This window comes from Exophiala aquamarina (genome assembly GCF_000709125.1).
Source record: "Exophiala aquamarina CBS 119918 chromosome Unknown aczIA-supercont1.3, whole genome shotgun sequence".
NCBI lineage: Eukaryota > Fungi > Ascomycota > Eurotiomycetes > Chaetothyriales > Herpotrichiellaceae > Exophiala > Exophiala aquamarina.
This window is the reverse complement of record NW_013550585.1, coordinates 108,318-124,452: the sequence shown is the minus strand read 5'-3', so window position 1 is coordinate 124,452 and position 16,135 is coordinate 108,318. Positions and strand designations below refer to the sequence as shown.

Genomic DNA, 16,135 nt, shown 5'->3' with positions numbered 1-16,135 from the left:
CCATGTAGCACCAACGACTCACGATAGTTCAACCACAAGTCACGAGCCAAAGGTGGCCGATGTCCAGTGCAGAAAAGACGGAAAATTCTTGCTGGGTATGGGAGCTTTCATATATCAAGGACACTCAAAATGACAGTCACGTCCCATATATGATTCTCTTCGTCCCTTACGAAGATGATAGACTGTTATATTCCAATACTTTGCACTTCCAGGTCCGATATCCAATCCGGCCACCACCACCTGCCAGCCACATCAAGCGAGGCCGGATTTATCAGTGGATCAGATGATAGATCGAATTGTACGTTGTCGATTGGCCATGTCGTATTGATTCCCATGTCAGTGGGAAGCTGTTCTTGTCCATCCCTGTCAAAATTAGCCATATAGGCGGCTCTAGGCTGCGGAACTGATAGTGACAACGGAGTTATTGGTGGCTGAGACGCGCCTCCCCTGGAAAGTCCCATGTTTTCGTTCTCAAACACAGAGGACCACTTGCGACATAGCTTTGAGCCAAATGGCAAGAAAAAGTGATGCTGTTCGATTGGGAGGACGAGATCAGTATCTCTGACTGATTTGGGCTTGTCTCCGGAAAGCTTGATGACTTGGTTGAGGACTCTTTCTGCGCCAACAGCGGTGGGAAATCTCTTTTTCAATTCAGTCAGTGAGAGCCTGATGATCTCGATTTCCACGGCTTCTGACTCGGCCAGGGACTCGAATCGGTGCGACGAAAGTTGTACCAGAGCGGCAATCATCAGGTAAAATATACTGGTTGGGGCGAGAAACGCGATATCTTCCCACGTTAGGAATTCCTCGAAGATCCCTGAGATAAATGAAGCTGCAAGAAGACTTGCCGTTGATGGTGCTTGATCACTGTTCTTTTGCCGGAAGAGAATTATCAAGGCAGAAAAATATGGTAGGTGGAGCTGCAAAGCCTTTGACTTATAGGAATATGGTTCTCCCGTCAAAGGATGATGAAGTTTAAACGCGGCTGGCACGTCGTTCACCCATCTCAGCAGGGAGTCTTCAATGTGCATCCTTTTGTTGTCTGACAGAGTCCCCCGTCGACAGAGCTCAGTGAGATCTCCCAAAATAGAGGTGATGCGGACAAAATGCATAAAAAGGTGGGCGTCGTCGTCGCGCTCTGTGAAGTCCTCGATGCAGAGAGGCCGGACGTTTGTGTCATTAGAATTGAGTGCTCTTGGGCGACCATGGCTAGTAGCAATTTGATTGTCACGAGACTGCAGCACGATCAGAATGTGTGGCTACTTTTCTCTTTTGACGAGAGAGATCTTACCACCAAAGTCCACCATATTCGTCTTCGCAGGCCAGCATCTGCTCCCCGCGGGTTTGGTTCTCGATGTAATCCAAGTTGGTGAGCAAGTCCCACACTGAGCCTTAGCCAGAAACTGCTACTGTCTATTGAAACGTGCTCCGGTCCACTGGGGTTGAGCCACTGGAGCAAGATTGTTGCCATGACCACACGAATATCGTTTTTCTCCGCACCAGTATAGAACAGAACTTTAGCACGCTGGTAGCACCGATGGCCAACTTCTATTGCCTGGGGGGCTGTTGACACAACACTTCCTGCGACAAGCATCGAGGTAGTCAAAAGGCAGTTGACATTCTTCAAATCGAGCTTTGCAAGGTCCGATTCTTCAATCAGCGGCGTCCATGGACGGCACCGCTGCATGAAATTGCGGATGAAGGTTTGTCGAAGCATTCCCTGGGGCGGTTCGACAAGTGCAAGGTCACTGAGAATGCAAGCCTCGAGATCCTGCACCACCCTGGTTGCAGATCCGAGACTTCGGTATTGAGTTGCGTCGCCCTCGTCGATTGCGATGTGAGCAGAAACATAGTCGGATCGCCCCAAGAAACTGGCCTGCTGCTCTCTGCTAGGGCGACATTCGTGCTCGTATGCGTCAGCATGGCTGGCATGGCTGGATTTCTGCCGTTTGCGATGGTTAGCCTTTTGTTGAGCAGTTCGCTTGCTCGGCGACGTGGAATTCTCCGAAGATCGACCCCTTTGATCATTTAGGAACGAGATTTCTTCAATCCTCGAAGCTGCCGTAGGCCTGCTCACTGTCCTTTGTGGCCGTCCTTGCTCTACGGCGTGGACAGCAGTTTCGATCTCAGTCTCTGTATCTCCGTCTCCAATGGTGTCGGCCACAATCGCCGAGGCGTTATGGCTCAAGCGATCGCGTTTTCGTTTTCTGATGTGTGGTTTACACTCGACGCCGGCGTCCCTACAGTTCGAGCACGATGCGTGTGTGTTTCCCGTCGACGACAAGTCACACCGAACCTTCCTCTGATGGCACGTTCCACACGCCTTGCTCGTCTTCGGAGGCGACCGTACGTGAGGCATGTCTTGGGGCGTATGTATTTGTCGAATCGAGCTCAGTGCTTCAAGACGCCTAAGGCTGCAAGAAGGCCGAAGCGTATCTCCGTTATCGAGATCACCGATTCTTCAGTAAGGAGACCCGGCAAATTCGGGGAGAAGGAATGTGTTGGAATTATTTGAGGCTGCTGTCGCACAAGAGGTACTAAATTGACCTTGGCGATTTCTTTTCTCCGAGGTTGGGGGAAGACGGAAGACGGAAGACGGCTGAGCTGGGCGGGGTCGGTGCGAGAGCGTAAGCTAAGGCTCTGATGGGCAGACACTCTGCCTAGAGGGCATTGCACATAATATGGATATTTGATCGTTCCACCCTGGGCTCGTAATTTTAGACATACCCTATACAAAAGTGCTATGTCCCATCGCAGCCCGAGATAAAGCAGGGAGTCTACAATTGCTTTGCGCAGCCCCCTGTCGACCACAGCCTCCTCGGAACGATTTGTGTCATGCCTCACAGTCTGCCACAATGGGCGACCATCACAAAGAATTTTCGGATTGATACCGACAATTTGCCCTCGAGTGTCTTGCTCAGAGGGTGGAGTTCCCGCCGTTGGTGGGAATACAGGCGTCGAACAGGCCATTCGAATGCCATTCTGCCGCCGATAAAGACCCCCAACGGACTGAAGCATGCCTAAGCTCGGTTGGTGAAAAGGGGGCGGTAGGAAGCTGAGGTCCCCAGGCCCGAGGGCGCCAGAGGGCCCAAAACCAAGCTGGTCCTCTAACTATACGTTGAGTTTAAGCTTGGGCACAGTACATGTCTGTGCAGCGTAGAGATCAGGGGAAGCCCAACCCGCTGGAGCAGCCCCAAGCCATCTTTAATGGGCTTGCTCGTCTGGCCAAAGAGCCGGATCCCGAGGCTCCGGGGCACCAACCGAGCGGCTAGCACAGGGCATAGCCGCATGGGTTGGGAGGTCAGATCGACGTACTCTACTCGTTCCCGAGGATGAGGTCCGAGAGGCCCTCAGGGTTTTGGCTAGATACGGCTGCGATGGAAGATCCCCATCGACATCTTCCCCGCATTCTTCTTATCTCTTCGATATTCTCATCGTCAATCTTTCTGTCTGAAACAGATCACTTTGATCGGCAACATGCCTTGCTAGGTAGACCAAGCAAGTGCATGCGACCACAAAAGGGAATACGCCATTATTATTCTTGATACACTCAGCTCGTGCCGATCCGATCATGCAAAAACCAGCTACCGATGACTGACATTGACCGGAGTGCTGATTGGAGGTGGACCACGACCGTCTTCACGACCGCGTTGCGCAACAGAACTTAAAATATGAAGAAGGGACGAAAGGCTCCCAGGTCGCGCACTGGATGTAAACGATGCAAGGAACGGCGATTCAAATGCGATGAGGAAAGACCTGGTTGTGGTCGGTGCCAGTCTGCTGGGCTCCCCTGTCCTGGATACAACCAGTCGCTGAAATGGTCAACCAAACATGAGGTATTCAACCCAACAAAACGACGGGCACAATCTTTCAAGTCCGAGTTACAAACGCCGATTCCCCAAGGCGCTTCCATCGATATCGCTGGCTCACTGGAAGCCGCCCAAACTGATATTTCACCTCCATTGCCAATCCTGGAAGATGATAACCTCCACCACTTTTCAGTCCCCCTTCAGTCCGCGCCTCCCGACTCAGAAGACGCGATCTATCCAAACGAGAGCTTCTCAACCCCGGCCGTACCGCTTGATCCCTTTTCAACTCATATCCCGGACCTTCAAGCCACCCCTTCCGGTATTTCATTCTACAGCAGGCCAACGGATTTTGATGAAGCCACCGAACTCGAAGAGGCCGACCCATCAGAAAGCTTGGTCCCGCCTGTAGCGATCGGTATGGAGTTTCAGCCCGAACAGGCTCTAGTAAGCTCTCGCCAACCACTATTACCATCACCAACACGGGGACCTTCGGACTTTTCCTCTGCCTTGGTCGAATATTACTTCAAAGAGACAGCTGCTGTCTTCTCATGCTACGATGGCAACATGAATCCATTTCGTACCACGGTCGGCAATTTCTGGACGCTATCACCTGCATTATACCGCACTCTCCAGAGTATGGCGGCGGCTTGTTTGGTCAACGAAAACCCCTATTTCAAGCGGTTGAGTCGAACCTTGCGAACGGAAGCCATGTCACTTCTATTCAACACCCCGGATGAGGATGAGACAAGTCTACTCGCCCTTCTTATGCTCGGCCAAAGTTCAAGCTGGTTTGACCCTCAAGACTTGGGGATTCCATTGTTCAAAACATTGAGGTCAAGATTAAATCGTCGGGAGCCTACTCCGGACGGTCAGCTGACTAGCGTAGTCGGGAGCCACGGCTTTTTCCAGGAGGCTATGGAGTACTGGGAGATGCTGTTGTCCTTTGTCTCGAGCGAGATCATATCTGATCCTATGGACGGTCCCTGGTCACCCAGTCACAGCAACATGAGAAAAATCCCACATCCTTGGACCGGCATTTGTCGCGAAACTCAGATGCTTGTTAACCAAGTCGGTCAGTTGGTCAGATCAGAAAGAATCCGAGCACGATCTACTAAATTTACCTGGCAGCATTCAATTGACGAATCTGTGACCTCACTACAACTCGCTCGATGTCTTGAGTCGAGGCTCAGAAGCCTCAGCGAACCACAAGATGAAGCAATCATCAATCCAGGAGATGTGGAAACACCAATCTGGCACCTTCAAAGAATCGCAGAGATCTATCGGAGAACGGGTCTTATCAATCTTTATCGTGTGTTCCCGGACCTGCTTCTCGAACAGATCAATCAGCTTCAAGCACTAAACGCCAATTCAACAATGCTCTCTGGGACAAATTCAGCCAGCGACGACTGGCTAGGACTGGTTGAAGATTGTACGACTGGCAATACTGAGCCCGATAGCATGTACAATTGGCTCACGAACTATGCCATCGAAACCATCGACCTGCTGGAGTCAATCCCTCCTACGTCAAGAACCAGGTGTTTACAGCCTTTCATGCTCGTTGCCTGTGCATGCGAGCTACGGGCTCCTCCTTTGGAAAACCCTAGACCTTTTGACGTAACATCGACTGGTCTGTCAACAATGAACACTGACAATTTTCGCTGGCTGTCTTCGCCACAGCTTTCCTTCCCTAACTCGATTTCGGCCTTCAATACCTCTTTCGACGATGCTCAAGCCACTGGTGATCCTGGACTCGAGGTCGACGAATCGTCCCTCGCACAAGCGTTCCGGGTCTTCCATGCACGCAGATTTGTCCGCGGACGGCTGAACCTATTCATGAACGTATTGCCTCCCAGGCCAACGAAAACTTGCATGGACCTCATCGAGGCCGTCTGGAACAAATTGGACGAAGGCAACGAAGACATCTACTGGATTGACGTCATGATGGACATGGGCCTATATACCACTATGGGATGAAACACCATCTCGTGCTACCATATTCGTTCTCAGATTGTGAGTCCGATGTGCGGTACCAGCTATACATTTCTACGTCACAGGAACCAGTCAAATCTATCCATCTTAGCGAGCAATCTAGCTGCACTTCGTATATTTTGCATATTGCAAACAACCAATCTCACGCTCTCCGTGTTCTCCTCAAAGGGTGGAAACTCGCTGTTGCCCATCATCTCAGGTTCAAATGTCGTCGTAACGATCGCATGCGCAAGCTACACCAGCTCTTTTTGCTCCATGTCCAAGCCTTTCTCACCTCTTGCGAGCGCGTCTTCAACGCTCGGATTTTCTCCTAGGATGATCTCGAATTGCGGACCGTTATACTGGCCTCTCTTTGCCACCCAGAGAGTGGAACAGAATATGATAAAGATCCCGACCACTGCCGATACGTAGTTCATGTTACTGGTGGTCACGGGTAGGAAACCCGGGAAGCAGAAGAATATGGAGGTGACAAAGACGAAGAGGACAGAGACCCAGTTCATGATGTACCCTGTCCTGTGTCCGAGGTAGAAAACTGGGCGGGAACTGCTGACGACTTTTCTTCCACGAACCAGTAGAAAGGCCACGGGGACGGCGTAGCTGAGATTGAGAAATATGGTACAACTGGCGCAATAGGCGTTGAATGCCACAGTCGGCCCGAGGTATAACAAACCGAACAGCATGTTGAAAAGAGCAGCGGCTAGAATGGCGCGAACCGGCACATTGAGCCCCGGAGTGATATGTGAGAGGCTGAAAAACCAGGCATCAGTCACATGTTATCTCTACTTTGGGATCTGTCTTTATAATCCTGAGAATTCGAGAGCACTCACAATTTCGAAAACGGACTCCCGTTATCTCTGGCCATGGCCCAAAGCAACCTACTTCCAGATGTGACGCACCCATTTGTCCCGTTGACAAAACACACGGCCAATGCGCAGCTCAGCACGACGGTGCCCGCGCGACTTCCGGTCGCTTGATAGATGAGCTCGACGACCGGGGAGTTTGTTTTCGTTGCTAGAATAGTATCCGGGTCGACCAGGCTGAAAAGCATTACCAGGATGAAGACTATTCCGGTTGTTCCCCCTATGGCGACAGCGGCCACCATTGCTTGGGGGCTGTCCCGTTGTGGGGTCTTCATCTCTTCGGTCAGATGAGCGACCTTCGTGGATTTATCAGTATCGATTCAACAGAGTCCTCTTGGGCGACAGAAGGCCTACCGCATCAAATCCAATCAGAGATAGTGCCGACTGTAGAAGTCCAAGCATCCATGCCATTCCATCGTTCCAACCGGTGGAATTGGAGAAATCGGTGAACACAAATTGGGCAGAGGTCTTCTCTCCAGTGGCTAAAAGCGTGATACTCACGACCAAACAGCCGGTAATCGACCAAAATACTGGAGTGTGTTCTCAGTAGTCTGCCTTGTGAGAGGCCCGGCAGTGGCGAGTGATGACTTACGAGCGAACTCATTCCAACGATTCAAGATTCGGTAGCCAAATATATTGAGGAGAATTGTGAATGTCGAGACTACCAGGAAGATCAGGTATGTTTTCCAAGCCGTGATAACATAGGCTCCATCTGATCCAATAACTGCGGCTGCTGATATGAACTGGGCAGCGAAGAATGCTTCGGTCGTGATAAGAGTTAACCAGCCGGCGATGTTGATCCACCCAACCCAGAAACTCTGAACGGAGCATTAGCGCGTAACTCCAGGTTTCATGAGTGATATTAATCCACTTACCATCGACATCCTCCATTTTTCGGTGCAAAGAGCATATGCATAGTGATATTGGCCACCGGCTGTGGGCCAAATGGATGAAAGCTCGCCAACGCTTGCTGATAGGCAGAAATTGCAAAGGACGCAGAAGATAAACCCATAGAAGAAGGCAACAGATCCACCAGATGGCATTACGATTCCCAAAGAGCCGGCAAGGCAAATCCAGGTGCTATCAAAAACAGGTTAGACGGCTAATGCCTCGTAATCATGGGGAGGCTAACTTGAGAATACCAAACGTCAGTCCGATCATTGTAAGACGAGAAAAGCGATGCTCGAGGTGGCCCTCTTCATTGTTCGAGACGCCTTCCCTTGGAGTAGCCATGCTGGGACGCGAAATTAATGCCCTGACAATACTTCACAGGGTTAAGACGATGGAAGAGGAACAACAAAACGAGACGAAGGACGAGATGAACTCTTTCAAATGATAGCCACGAGGTAGGCACTGCGTGCCAGAAGATGGGGCTAGACCATGGCACCCCATTCTTCAAGCAAAGACAAATACCCACCCGATGGTGTGGAGAAGCTCTGTACTCCAGATTCAAGCTTGAACTGGGGCCGAGGAGGCCAGAGGGAGAAGCCGTTGAGGCAAACTAAATCGCGCCAATTCTGTGGCAATCATATTTGAAACAGGTAGGTATAGACAGAGTTCCATTGGCAGCACCCACCTCGACTCGTGGAGCGGTGCCAGTGTCAATTCATGTAGATTTGTAAAACATAGCTGACGTGTAGGGTCTGAGGTTGCTTTACCGGGCGATGACCGTTTATACGCAACAGTAACCAGGACGGCGATCCAATTATACCTAGTTAGTCACCATTGCCGTGGAACACGACTCGGAGGCTCCCCGGGTGAGTGGACAGCAGTATGAACCAATATTGTCACCGAAGCTACCTCGCAGACGGCGAACAAAGGATTGGTACTCTGAGGCATGACCAATGGCACAGTGGACTTTGTTACTGGAATCAGTTTAGCCTGCAGCACCCCCAAGTTAATTTCTCTTAAATCGAAGTTTATGGTGGAAAGCCTGGTGTACTTCTGCGCGTGTTTCGTCCACACTATCCTCATGCCGAACTCACCTTGGGCGGCTTCGGCAATTCGATTGATGACATGATGATGCAATCCGCTGGCCCGGGGTTGGCAGGAGATACAATCATCCTCTGTGATGCCTACAGAGGACCACACAAACTGAAGGAAGAAACAAGCTGTTGATCTAAGCTCGAACGCCAAGGGATATTACGTCCGCGAAATTGATTATTGGTTGGAGCCACTGACCTTGGGCGACTCGGATGGGATGTACACCTCGTACAGGTCCACGCATTTGAGCTTCTGCGTGTTTACGCCTTGCTATACCCCAAAAGCGCGCTCGAGGGCCGTTAAACTGCAATACTGTCTATGAAATTATCAGGGTTGGAGAATGGCGGCACTGTGACTTTGGAGATATATAGATTCTGGCTATTCCCTAATATATACCGACAGATGTTTTGCGACTCGGATTGCGTCCTTACCGTGCGGACTTCAAATCTCCTGCTACTCAGGCAGGCGCTAAGCACCTAAAGCTTGCAGACTCTTCACTGTGTCCACTACGGTATCCTCCACGTCCCGATACTTGATCTTCAACAATCGGATGGACTTGCTGCTGTCAATCTCGTATGCAGGAAGAGTATTACTGAGGTCAGGGCTCAGGTTTTGGGCATATCCCGGGAAAGTTCTTCGGACTATGTCTCCCATTAATCCTTCGGTCGCTAGACCCGCTGTCACGAGGATTCGTTGACCCGCGGCCTCAGGAATTGTAATGGCGAGCGCATGTGCCTCTGCAAGATCCCGAACATCGACATATATGGGTGATGACACCATGCCACGGGGTCTTCCGAGTATCAAGTTTAAGATCCGTTTGCTGGATGTATTGAGGTCTTCCAGCGATGACAGCGCATGGCGGACTGGGCCATAAACCATTGGGGGATTCAGCACGGTCAGTGTAAAGTTGGGCTTTTCCCGCGCTACAAACTCCCATGCTGCCCGTTCAGCGAACGTTTTGCTCGCCCTATAGACGGCCTGCGGATCATCTGTGGTCAGGGCCTCGTCCATGGTCATCTCGTTCCAAATGGTCTCATTATATACTTTGGGCGGAGAAGAGGGGTTCAAGATGGCAGCAAATGAGGATGTGATGACAACTTTCTTGACTGCTTTCGCGGATTTCCGAATGGACTCGAGAATGCCAGTGGTTCCAAGAATAGCTGGATCAAGCATGTCCTTCTTAGCATCCTTCACCTCATAATGAAAGGGGCTCGCGGTGTGCACTACAGCTTCAAACGGCGGCTCTGATATAACAGCTTCGTCAAATGCGTTTAGTGCCGCAATATCGTTAACAACTGTATACGAAACGTTTTGGCCCTTGAATGTGTCAACCAGGGCCTGACCCTTTGCTGGCGATCGAACTGTCGTTACCACCTCGTGACTATTGGATCAAGTCAGCGTGTGTAGATGTAAGATCGATGACTCGGACCCCCTACCCATGTTTAAGCAACGCTTCGAGGCAATGAGATGCAATGAACCCGCTTCCTCCTGTTAAAAGTACCTTCATTTTGATATGTAGAATCTGTAAACGGTGCTAGAGAGCCAAAACTTTATCAAATCTGGTAGACAGATAACTTTTCGGTGATTTTTAGGATGTCGCTGGGTCTTGTTCTTCTAATATCACTATTCAAACGATTCTGGAGTAGTTTTATACTTGAGCGAACGGTGATTGCACTGATAAATCCGACAACACACCTCAGTGACCTCGGACAGAGTATTATCTCCTGAGCTTACCGCCGCCCTTCAGCTTCCATATCTAGTTCAAGATCGGTCGGGATGGGAGGAGAGTTGATTATTTCGCCTCGAGCCTATGGAAATCGCCGCGGCGAATTTTATGGTCACGTGAAGTACGGTGAAGAATTCATTGCCCATGGTGCAAGATGTCACATGATCAGCCCAACCTCCGGGCCAGATATCGTGATTGTTATTTGCCTCTCTTACAGCCGTTGCAACCACTACCCGCCGGTTATTGCTATTCCAAACCCTACTATGCACCTGCGCCGCTCATGACGGTGTTCCGCGATCTTGTGGGCCATGCGCAGGATTCGTCAAAATGTAAATACAGCGTTTCTCAATATTCTATGGCGATACATCCGCCTTCTGGGGCTTGTTGTGCTGACGGCCAACTTGGCTTCGTTTGCTGGCGTGCAAGCACAATCCGCTGCTCAGATCAAGGCGCTGAGAAAAGAGACCGAAGATCTTTTCTACCATGGCTATGAAAACTATATGAACTATGCCTTCCCCGAGGACGAATTGCGTCCAATCTCCTGCAAACCGTTGACACGCGACCGCGACAACCCTGCCCACATCGAAGTTAACGACCCTCTGGGGAACTACTCCTTGACACTTATCGATAGCTTATCTACGTTGGCAATCCTTGCCTCGACTCCATCTAACGAGAAAGATAACAAGGCATTGCGGCTGTTTCAAGATGGAGTTCTCGCCCTGGTTGAACAATACGGTGATGGCCTTGCTGGGCCTTCTGGTGAGGGTTTAAGAGCTCGAGGCTTTGACCTGGACAGCAAGGTGCAAGTGTTTGAAACCGCTATTAGGGGTCTGGGGGGGCTGCTCAGCGCACATCTCTTTGCCGTGGGAAGCTTGCCTATTCGCGGATACGCCCCGCCCGAACAACAAGCATCACACGCTCAACATTGGAACCATCGCCAACCCAAGGGTGTCACGGAAGGAATTACGTGGCCTAACGGTTTACGGTACGATGGCCAACTCCTACGTCTGGCATACGATCTGGCAGGTCGTTTGATACCGGCGTTCTGGAACCCAACCGGCATTCCCTATCCAAGGGTCAATCTTCGGCATGGGATTCCCTTTTATGCGAATTCTCCCTTCAACAATGGTTCGAATGATGCCCAATGTGATGCTCGTCCGAAGACCCCTGAGATCACGGAGACATGTAGTGCTGGTGCTGGAAGTCTTGTCCTCGAGTTCACCACACTCAGCAGGTTAACTGGCGACCCACGGTTTGAAGATCTTGCTAAGCGAGCGTTCTGGGCGATATGGCATAGACGGAGCTCCATTGATCTCATCGGTTCTGGCATTGACGCTGAGTCTGGGGCCTGGGTTTCTACATGGACTGGGATTGGTGCTGGGATAGATAGCTTCTTCGAATATGCTCTCAAATCCCACATACTACTTTCGAGGGACTCCCATCCAGACTACGATCCACCTGTGGCGACTCAAGATCCAAGGACACTATTCGACCCATTGCCTATGGAAGATGACACCCCCCAGGCCTTTCTCAATGCGTGGAACACCGCTCATTCCGCGATCAAGAGAAACCTCTATCGTGGCCCGAACTATCAACATCCACATTATATCCAGGCCGATCTTGTCACAGGCGCAGCAAGAGGCTTTTGGATAGATGCACTCTCTGCATACTATCCTGGGGTCTTAGTCCTGGGGGGTCATGTTGAAGAAGCTGTAGAAACGCACCTCCTACAAACAGCCCTGTGGACGAGATTCTCTGCTTTACCGGAAAGATGGAATCTCATCACTGGCGGAATTGAAGGCGGTCTAGGTTGGTGGGTCGGTCGACCAGAGTTTATCGAGTCCACGTACTATCTCTATCGCGCAACAGAGGACCCTTGGTATTTCCATGTTGGCGAAATGGTCCTTCGTGATATCAAGAGAAGGTGTTGGGCTAAATGTGGCTGGGCAAGTATCCAAAATGTGCTGACAGGCGAGCAAACCGACAGGATGGAAAGCTTCTTCCTGGGTGAAACCGCAAAGTATCTCTTTCTCCTTTTTGATCCGACGCACCCTCTCAATCATCTTGACGAGCCTTTTGTTTTTACTACCGAAGGACACCCACTAGTCATTCCAAGGATCGTTGATAATGGTCATTACGAGGGCAAACTGTGGAACCTGCAGGCTGAAGAGGAGGCCAAATGTCCGACCAAACCAGAACCAGTACCTTTCAGCATTTCCAATACCGCCGCACGAGGCGATATTTATCATGCCGCAAACTTAGCAAGGCTTCATCTCATGCCGGCCCGCGACAACATTGAGTCAGTTTTAGGAGAATATGCAGCTGACCACCCAAGTATAACATTGTCGGACATCAGCTCGCCCTCCAACTATACCTATTATCCTTGGACACTACCTCCCGAATTAATTCCATTCAATGCAATCAGCTCGCTGATACCAACCAGGCCAACTCTCGACATATCTTTTCCCGCAATCACGAATCCCGGACTGCCAGCACCGCCACTCCAACGGGTTAAGCAAGGTATTTTGATCAACTTTATTGGCGGTCTGCGCCTCGGTATGGTCCAGGATCTGCCGTTGCTAATCGATGATGGTATTATTGATACCTTTCGTATCCAAACTATCAACAATATTCCGCTAGGAAAGGACGAAAAGGTGTTCTTACCAAGGGACACGGGCAAGGAGACACTGAGCCTGACGGATCCCAATTTCACTCGAATCCGTGATCCCATCATGCTGGACATGGTTGTTGATTTGAGTAAGCCGATCGAGCAAGATGAACAGGAGCAAGATGCCAACAGTGATATATTGGTTTTTGAGATGCCAGGGATTGGTTCAACGAACGATGGCTCAGTTCGCGCTGCTTGGAATGCCATTGTCTCCCAACTTTCGAGTCTTCTGATCAAAGACCGTCGACAGCCGCCGTGGCCGTTCTCGACCAGCCTATCATTGGCTACGCCACGATCTTCAAGTGCAACTTCCGATGGAAACTCTCCACGTTATCATCTCCCTGCAGTCATCCCCACAGGCCCAGGCTCTGCACCTATCCCTGATTGGCCAGAAGTAGCAACGATCATCACGAGTGGCGCACAACCCCCTAGTCTCCAGTGGACGAAAGTCTATGGTGCTGGTGAACTGTGCGACCATCGGCTCGCTCTGAGCCTGGTGCGCAACATTCATGTTCTGGTAATCAAGCGTGGTGGCTGCAATTTCAGCACCAAACTCGCCAATATTCCCTCTTTCACACCATCACCACATTCGCTCCAACTAGTCATTTTCGTCTCTTACGGACAGTCCGACTCGGCCGGCCTGAACAGGATGGAGGACGAAGACGACCTCGTTCGTCCACTCCTCGACAAAACTCAGTTTACTCCAGCGGGATTGCCCAGACACAATCCTATCCCGTCGGTCATGGTTGCGGGCGGCCAGAAGGTATATGAGGCGCTTGCTAATCGTGCCGTTGGGGTCGGAATCAAGAGGAGATATCACGTAGAAACAAGAAGCATCCGAATTGGGAATTTGCATGTCGTTTAGTGTTACTGTGACGAACGAGATGATGATACAGCAGTGTAAATATCATTACAGGACAGACCGGAATATACATATATACACCGAATCTATGTTCAACAAAGAAACCGTGCCGTGCTTCCTGAAACCCTGCGTGCTAGGACACGAGCCCCAAAAAGAACCCAATGGTAGGGAGAAATCACCAACGACCACGCCAGCTCTTCTCCCACGCGCGATCCTCCTCATCAGCCCGCTCCAGGGTACGCCTCCACTCTCTCTCCATCCGATGCACCAACTCATCTGGGTTTTCGCCGTCCGGCCCCCCCGTGGCTGTCGGACTCTCACAGCCTCTCAAACCAATGAATCGACCCCACCGCCTGCGCTTGGTCTCGAGATCGACGGCCTCGGTCGTGGAGTCATTCACGCCCGTCCACGCCGGGACCCAAGCCGGATACATGAACGTCTCCTCGATCGGCGGCGTGACCTGGTGGTACCAACGCGCCAAGCTGTCGAGCTGCTCGTGAGTCAGTAGGTGGTACTGCAGCAGGCTGCTGGGGAATGCGGGATGCGGGAGCCCGTTCGTCACGGATATCAGCGGCACCAGCGGCGCGCGTAGGTGCTCGATGCCGTACAGATACTGCTGGAATCTCTGCTTTGCTAGCGGAGATGACGGGCATGAGGAGACTGTGACGTGGTATCTCGGCGGTGTTTGTGCCAATGTTTGACCCCCGCCCAGATGTTTCCCGCGGAAATGTTTGCGGATAGGCGAGCGGGTGGTGCTCGAGGGTGAGAATCGCGCAGGAGATCGTGCTTGGGATCTCTGTGTTATAAGGGGTAAAGCTGGTGGCGCGGGCGATTGAATTGGAGGAAACCAGTCTACCAAGGTCTCGCAGTTTGAGAATACTGGGGTCCCTGCACTCTGAGCTCCGTGTTCGCTGATGGGGGCCATTGGCTCAGGCGCGAAGTTGGGGAACATGCTGGTGTTGACCCGTAGGGGGAGAGTCATGACGCGATTGAAGTGGGGGCTGCGCATTGACATACGGCTTTTCCTGCCATCATCCCGGAGCGGAGAGGATGAACCTTGGAAGCATGCTTGGTCTGGTGACCTCATGGTGTAGAGGGCTGGTAGCGCTGGAGAGTGGGGTGTTGAGGATTCTCGTGCCGAGCAGATTGACATTGTGCTGCTATCACGTCGCGCAAGGCTCTGCGCCGACCATGTGTTCGTGACTATGGAGAGACTGGGGGATGGCACTGGTCCTTCTGGCGGCATTGGCATTCCTTCTTGGGAAAATACCATGATGGGTTGTGCAATGGGCTCGACCATTAAGGGTGAATGCATCATAGATGGGGAATGGGGTGTGGGCGGCGATGGTGGAAAGAAAGAAGGTGAGGTGGGGGTGGTGGGATACATGTTGGAATGAATGAACAATCTACTGTATGGGCCAAACGTGCCGGTTTGGATTGCTCTTACCGGGGAATACTGAGAATGATGATGGCTGTCTCGAGATGTTTGGACAAGCGGACGGGCTGAAGGGCTGGAAAGTACCAGAGAGATTATGAGGAGATAAGGGCTTGACAAACATCAGTCAAAGAAATGGCTAGGCTGAAGCAAAGTCCTTCTGTACAATGGAATGCCAGTTCCTAGAATAGGTCGGGCCATAATAGGATTCTTTGATCGGGATGGACTTGCTGTTGCGAGGGTCATTGTCATCTCGACAGATCCTGTGGTGGGTTGTCTTTGTGCAGAATGGAGCGACATGTTCAAGGGGATATAGATAATGCGTCTAGATACAGGCTCAGTTGCAGGTCAACTCGCCATGGCTCCACTTCGAACAAAGGCGTCAGGCAGTCGAATTGTGTCTAGTTTCCCACGAACGAAAGCAGCAAACGCTCTTTGGGAGCGTCATTGGCCATCTGGTGTGCTATGCTTGTTCGCTTGTGAGAGCATACCACCTCAAAGGGTTGAAGTCTTCAGAGCCATATGGAGTCTGCTGGGCTTGTTGTCCGTACAGGCTGTGCATATGGGGTCTGTGCCGAAACTAGATCCAGCCTACGTTCAAGAAAGGAGGTTCGTTGAAACAAAGCCAGGCTGACAAGGCATTGGCTTTGCCAGAATCCACTGTGTCATCTTCAGATATTGGCGACTCACCTTCGACTGACAGCGTTCTAGTGTTGAGGAAACTCTTTTCGATATCTTGATTTTTGGGTGGCAGTACTCGGTGACAAGCCAGAGGTGTAGAACAATATCCGTACTAGTAATGT

General features: G+C 51.1%; 6 protein-coding genes across 6 annotated transcripts; 2 read left to right on the top strand and 4 right to left on the bottom strand.

Annotated features, from left to right (window-relative positions):
- Positions 1-185: 185 nt before the first annotated feature.
- On the bottom strand, positions 186-2,359 carry A1O9_03649 (uncharacterized protein; the record flags this gene model as incomplete). The annotated part of the gene is made up of 2 exons (XM_013405942.1): positions 186-1,235; positions 1,292-2,359. The coding sequence occupies 2 exons, from the start codon at positions 2,357-2,359 to the stop codon at positions 186-188; spliced, it is 2,118 nt and encodes a 705-aa protein (XP_013261396.1).
- Positions 2,360-3,671: 1,312 nt separating this feature from the next.
- On the top strand, positions 3,672-5,783 carry A1O9_03648 (uncharacterized protein; the record flags this gene model as incomplete). The annotated part of the gene is made up of 1 exon (XM_013405941.1): positions 3,672-5,783. The coding sequence occupies one exon, from the start codon at positions 3,672-3,674 to the stop codon at positions 5,781-5,783; it is 2,112 nt and encodes a 703-aa protein (XP_013261395.1).
- Positions 5,784-6,031: 248 nt separating this feature from the next.
- A1O9_03647 (uncharacterized protein) lies at positions 6,032-7,701 on the bottom strand (the record flags this gene model as incomplete). The annotated part of the gene is made up of 5 exons (XM_013405940.1): positions 6,032-6,545; positions 6,626-6,954; positions 7,013-7,188; positions 7,251-7,476; positions 7,534-7,701. The coding sequence occupies 5 exons, from the start codon at positions 7,699-7,701 to the stop codon at positions 6,032-6,034; spliced, it is 1,413 nt and encodes a 470-aa protein (XP_013261394.1).
- A 1,408-nt stretch (positions 7,702-9,109) lies between these two features.
- Positions 9,110-10,148, bottom strand: A1O9_03646 (dihydroflavonol-4-reductase; the record flags this gene model as incomplete). The annotated part of the gene is made up of 2 exons (XM_013405939.1): positions 9,110-10,022; positions 10,078-10,148. 2 exons carry the CDS (start codon positions 10,146-10,148, stop codon positions 9,110-9,112), a joined length of 984 nt encoding a protein of 327 aa, XP_013261393.1.
- Positions 10,149-10,675: 527 nt separating this feature from the next.
- A1O9_03645 (mannosyl-oligosaccharide alpha-1,2-mannosidase) lies at positions 10,676-13,900 on the top strand (the record flags this gene model as incomplete). The annotated part of the gene is made up of 1 exon (XM_013405938.1): positions 10,676-13,900. One exon carries the CDS (start codon positions 10,676-10,678, stop codon positions 13,898-13,900), a length of 3,225 nt encoding a protein of 1,074 aa, XP_013261392.1.
- A 389-nt stretch (positions 13,901-14,289) lies between these two features.
- A1O9_03644 (uncharacterized protein) lies at positions 14,290-14,550 on the bottom strand (the record flags this gene model as incomplete). Its single annotated transcript, XM_013405937.1, has 1 exon — positions 14,290-14,550. The coding sequence occupies one exon, from the start codon at positions 14,548-14,550 to the stop codon at positions 14,290-14,292; it is 261 nt and encodes an 86-aa protein (XP_013261391.1).
- Positions 14,551-16,135: the final 1,585 nt, after the last annotated feature.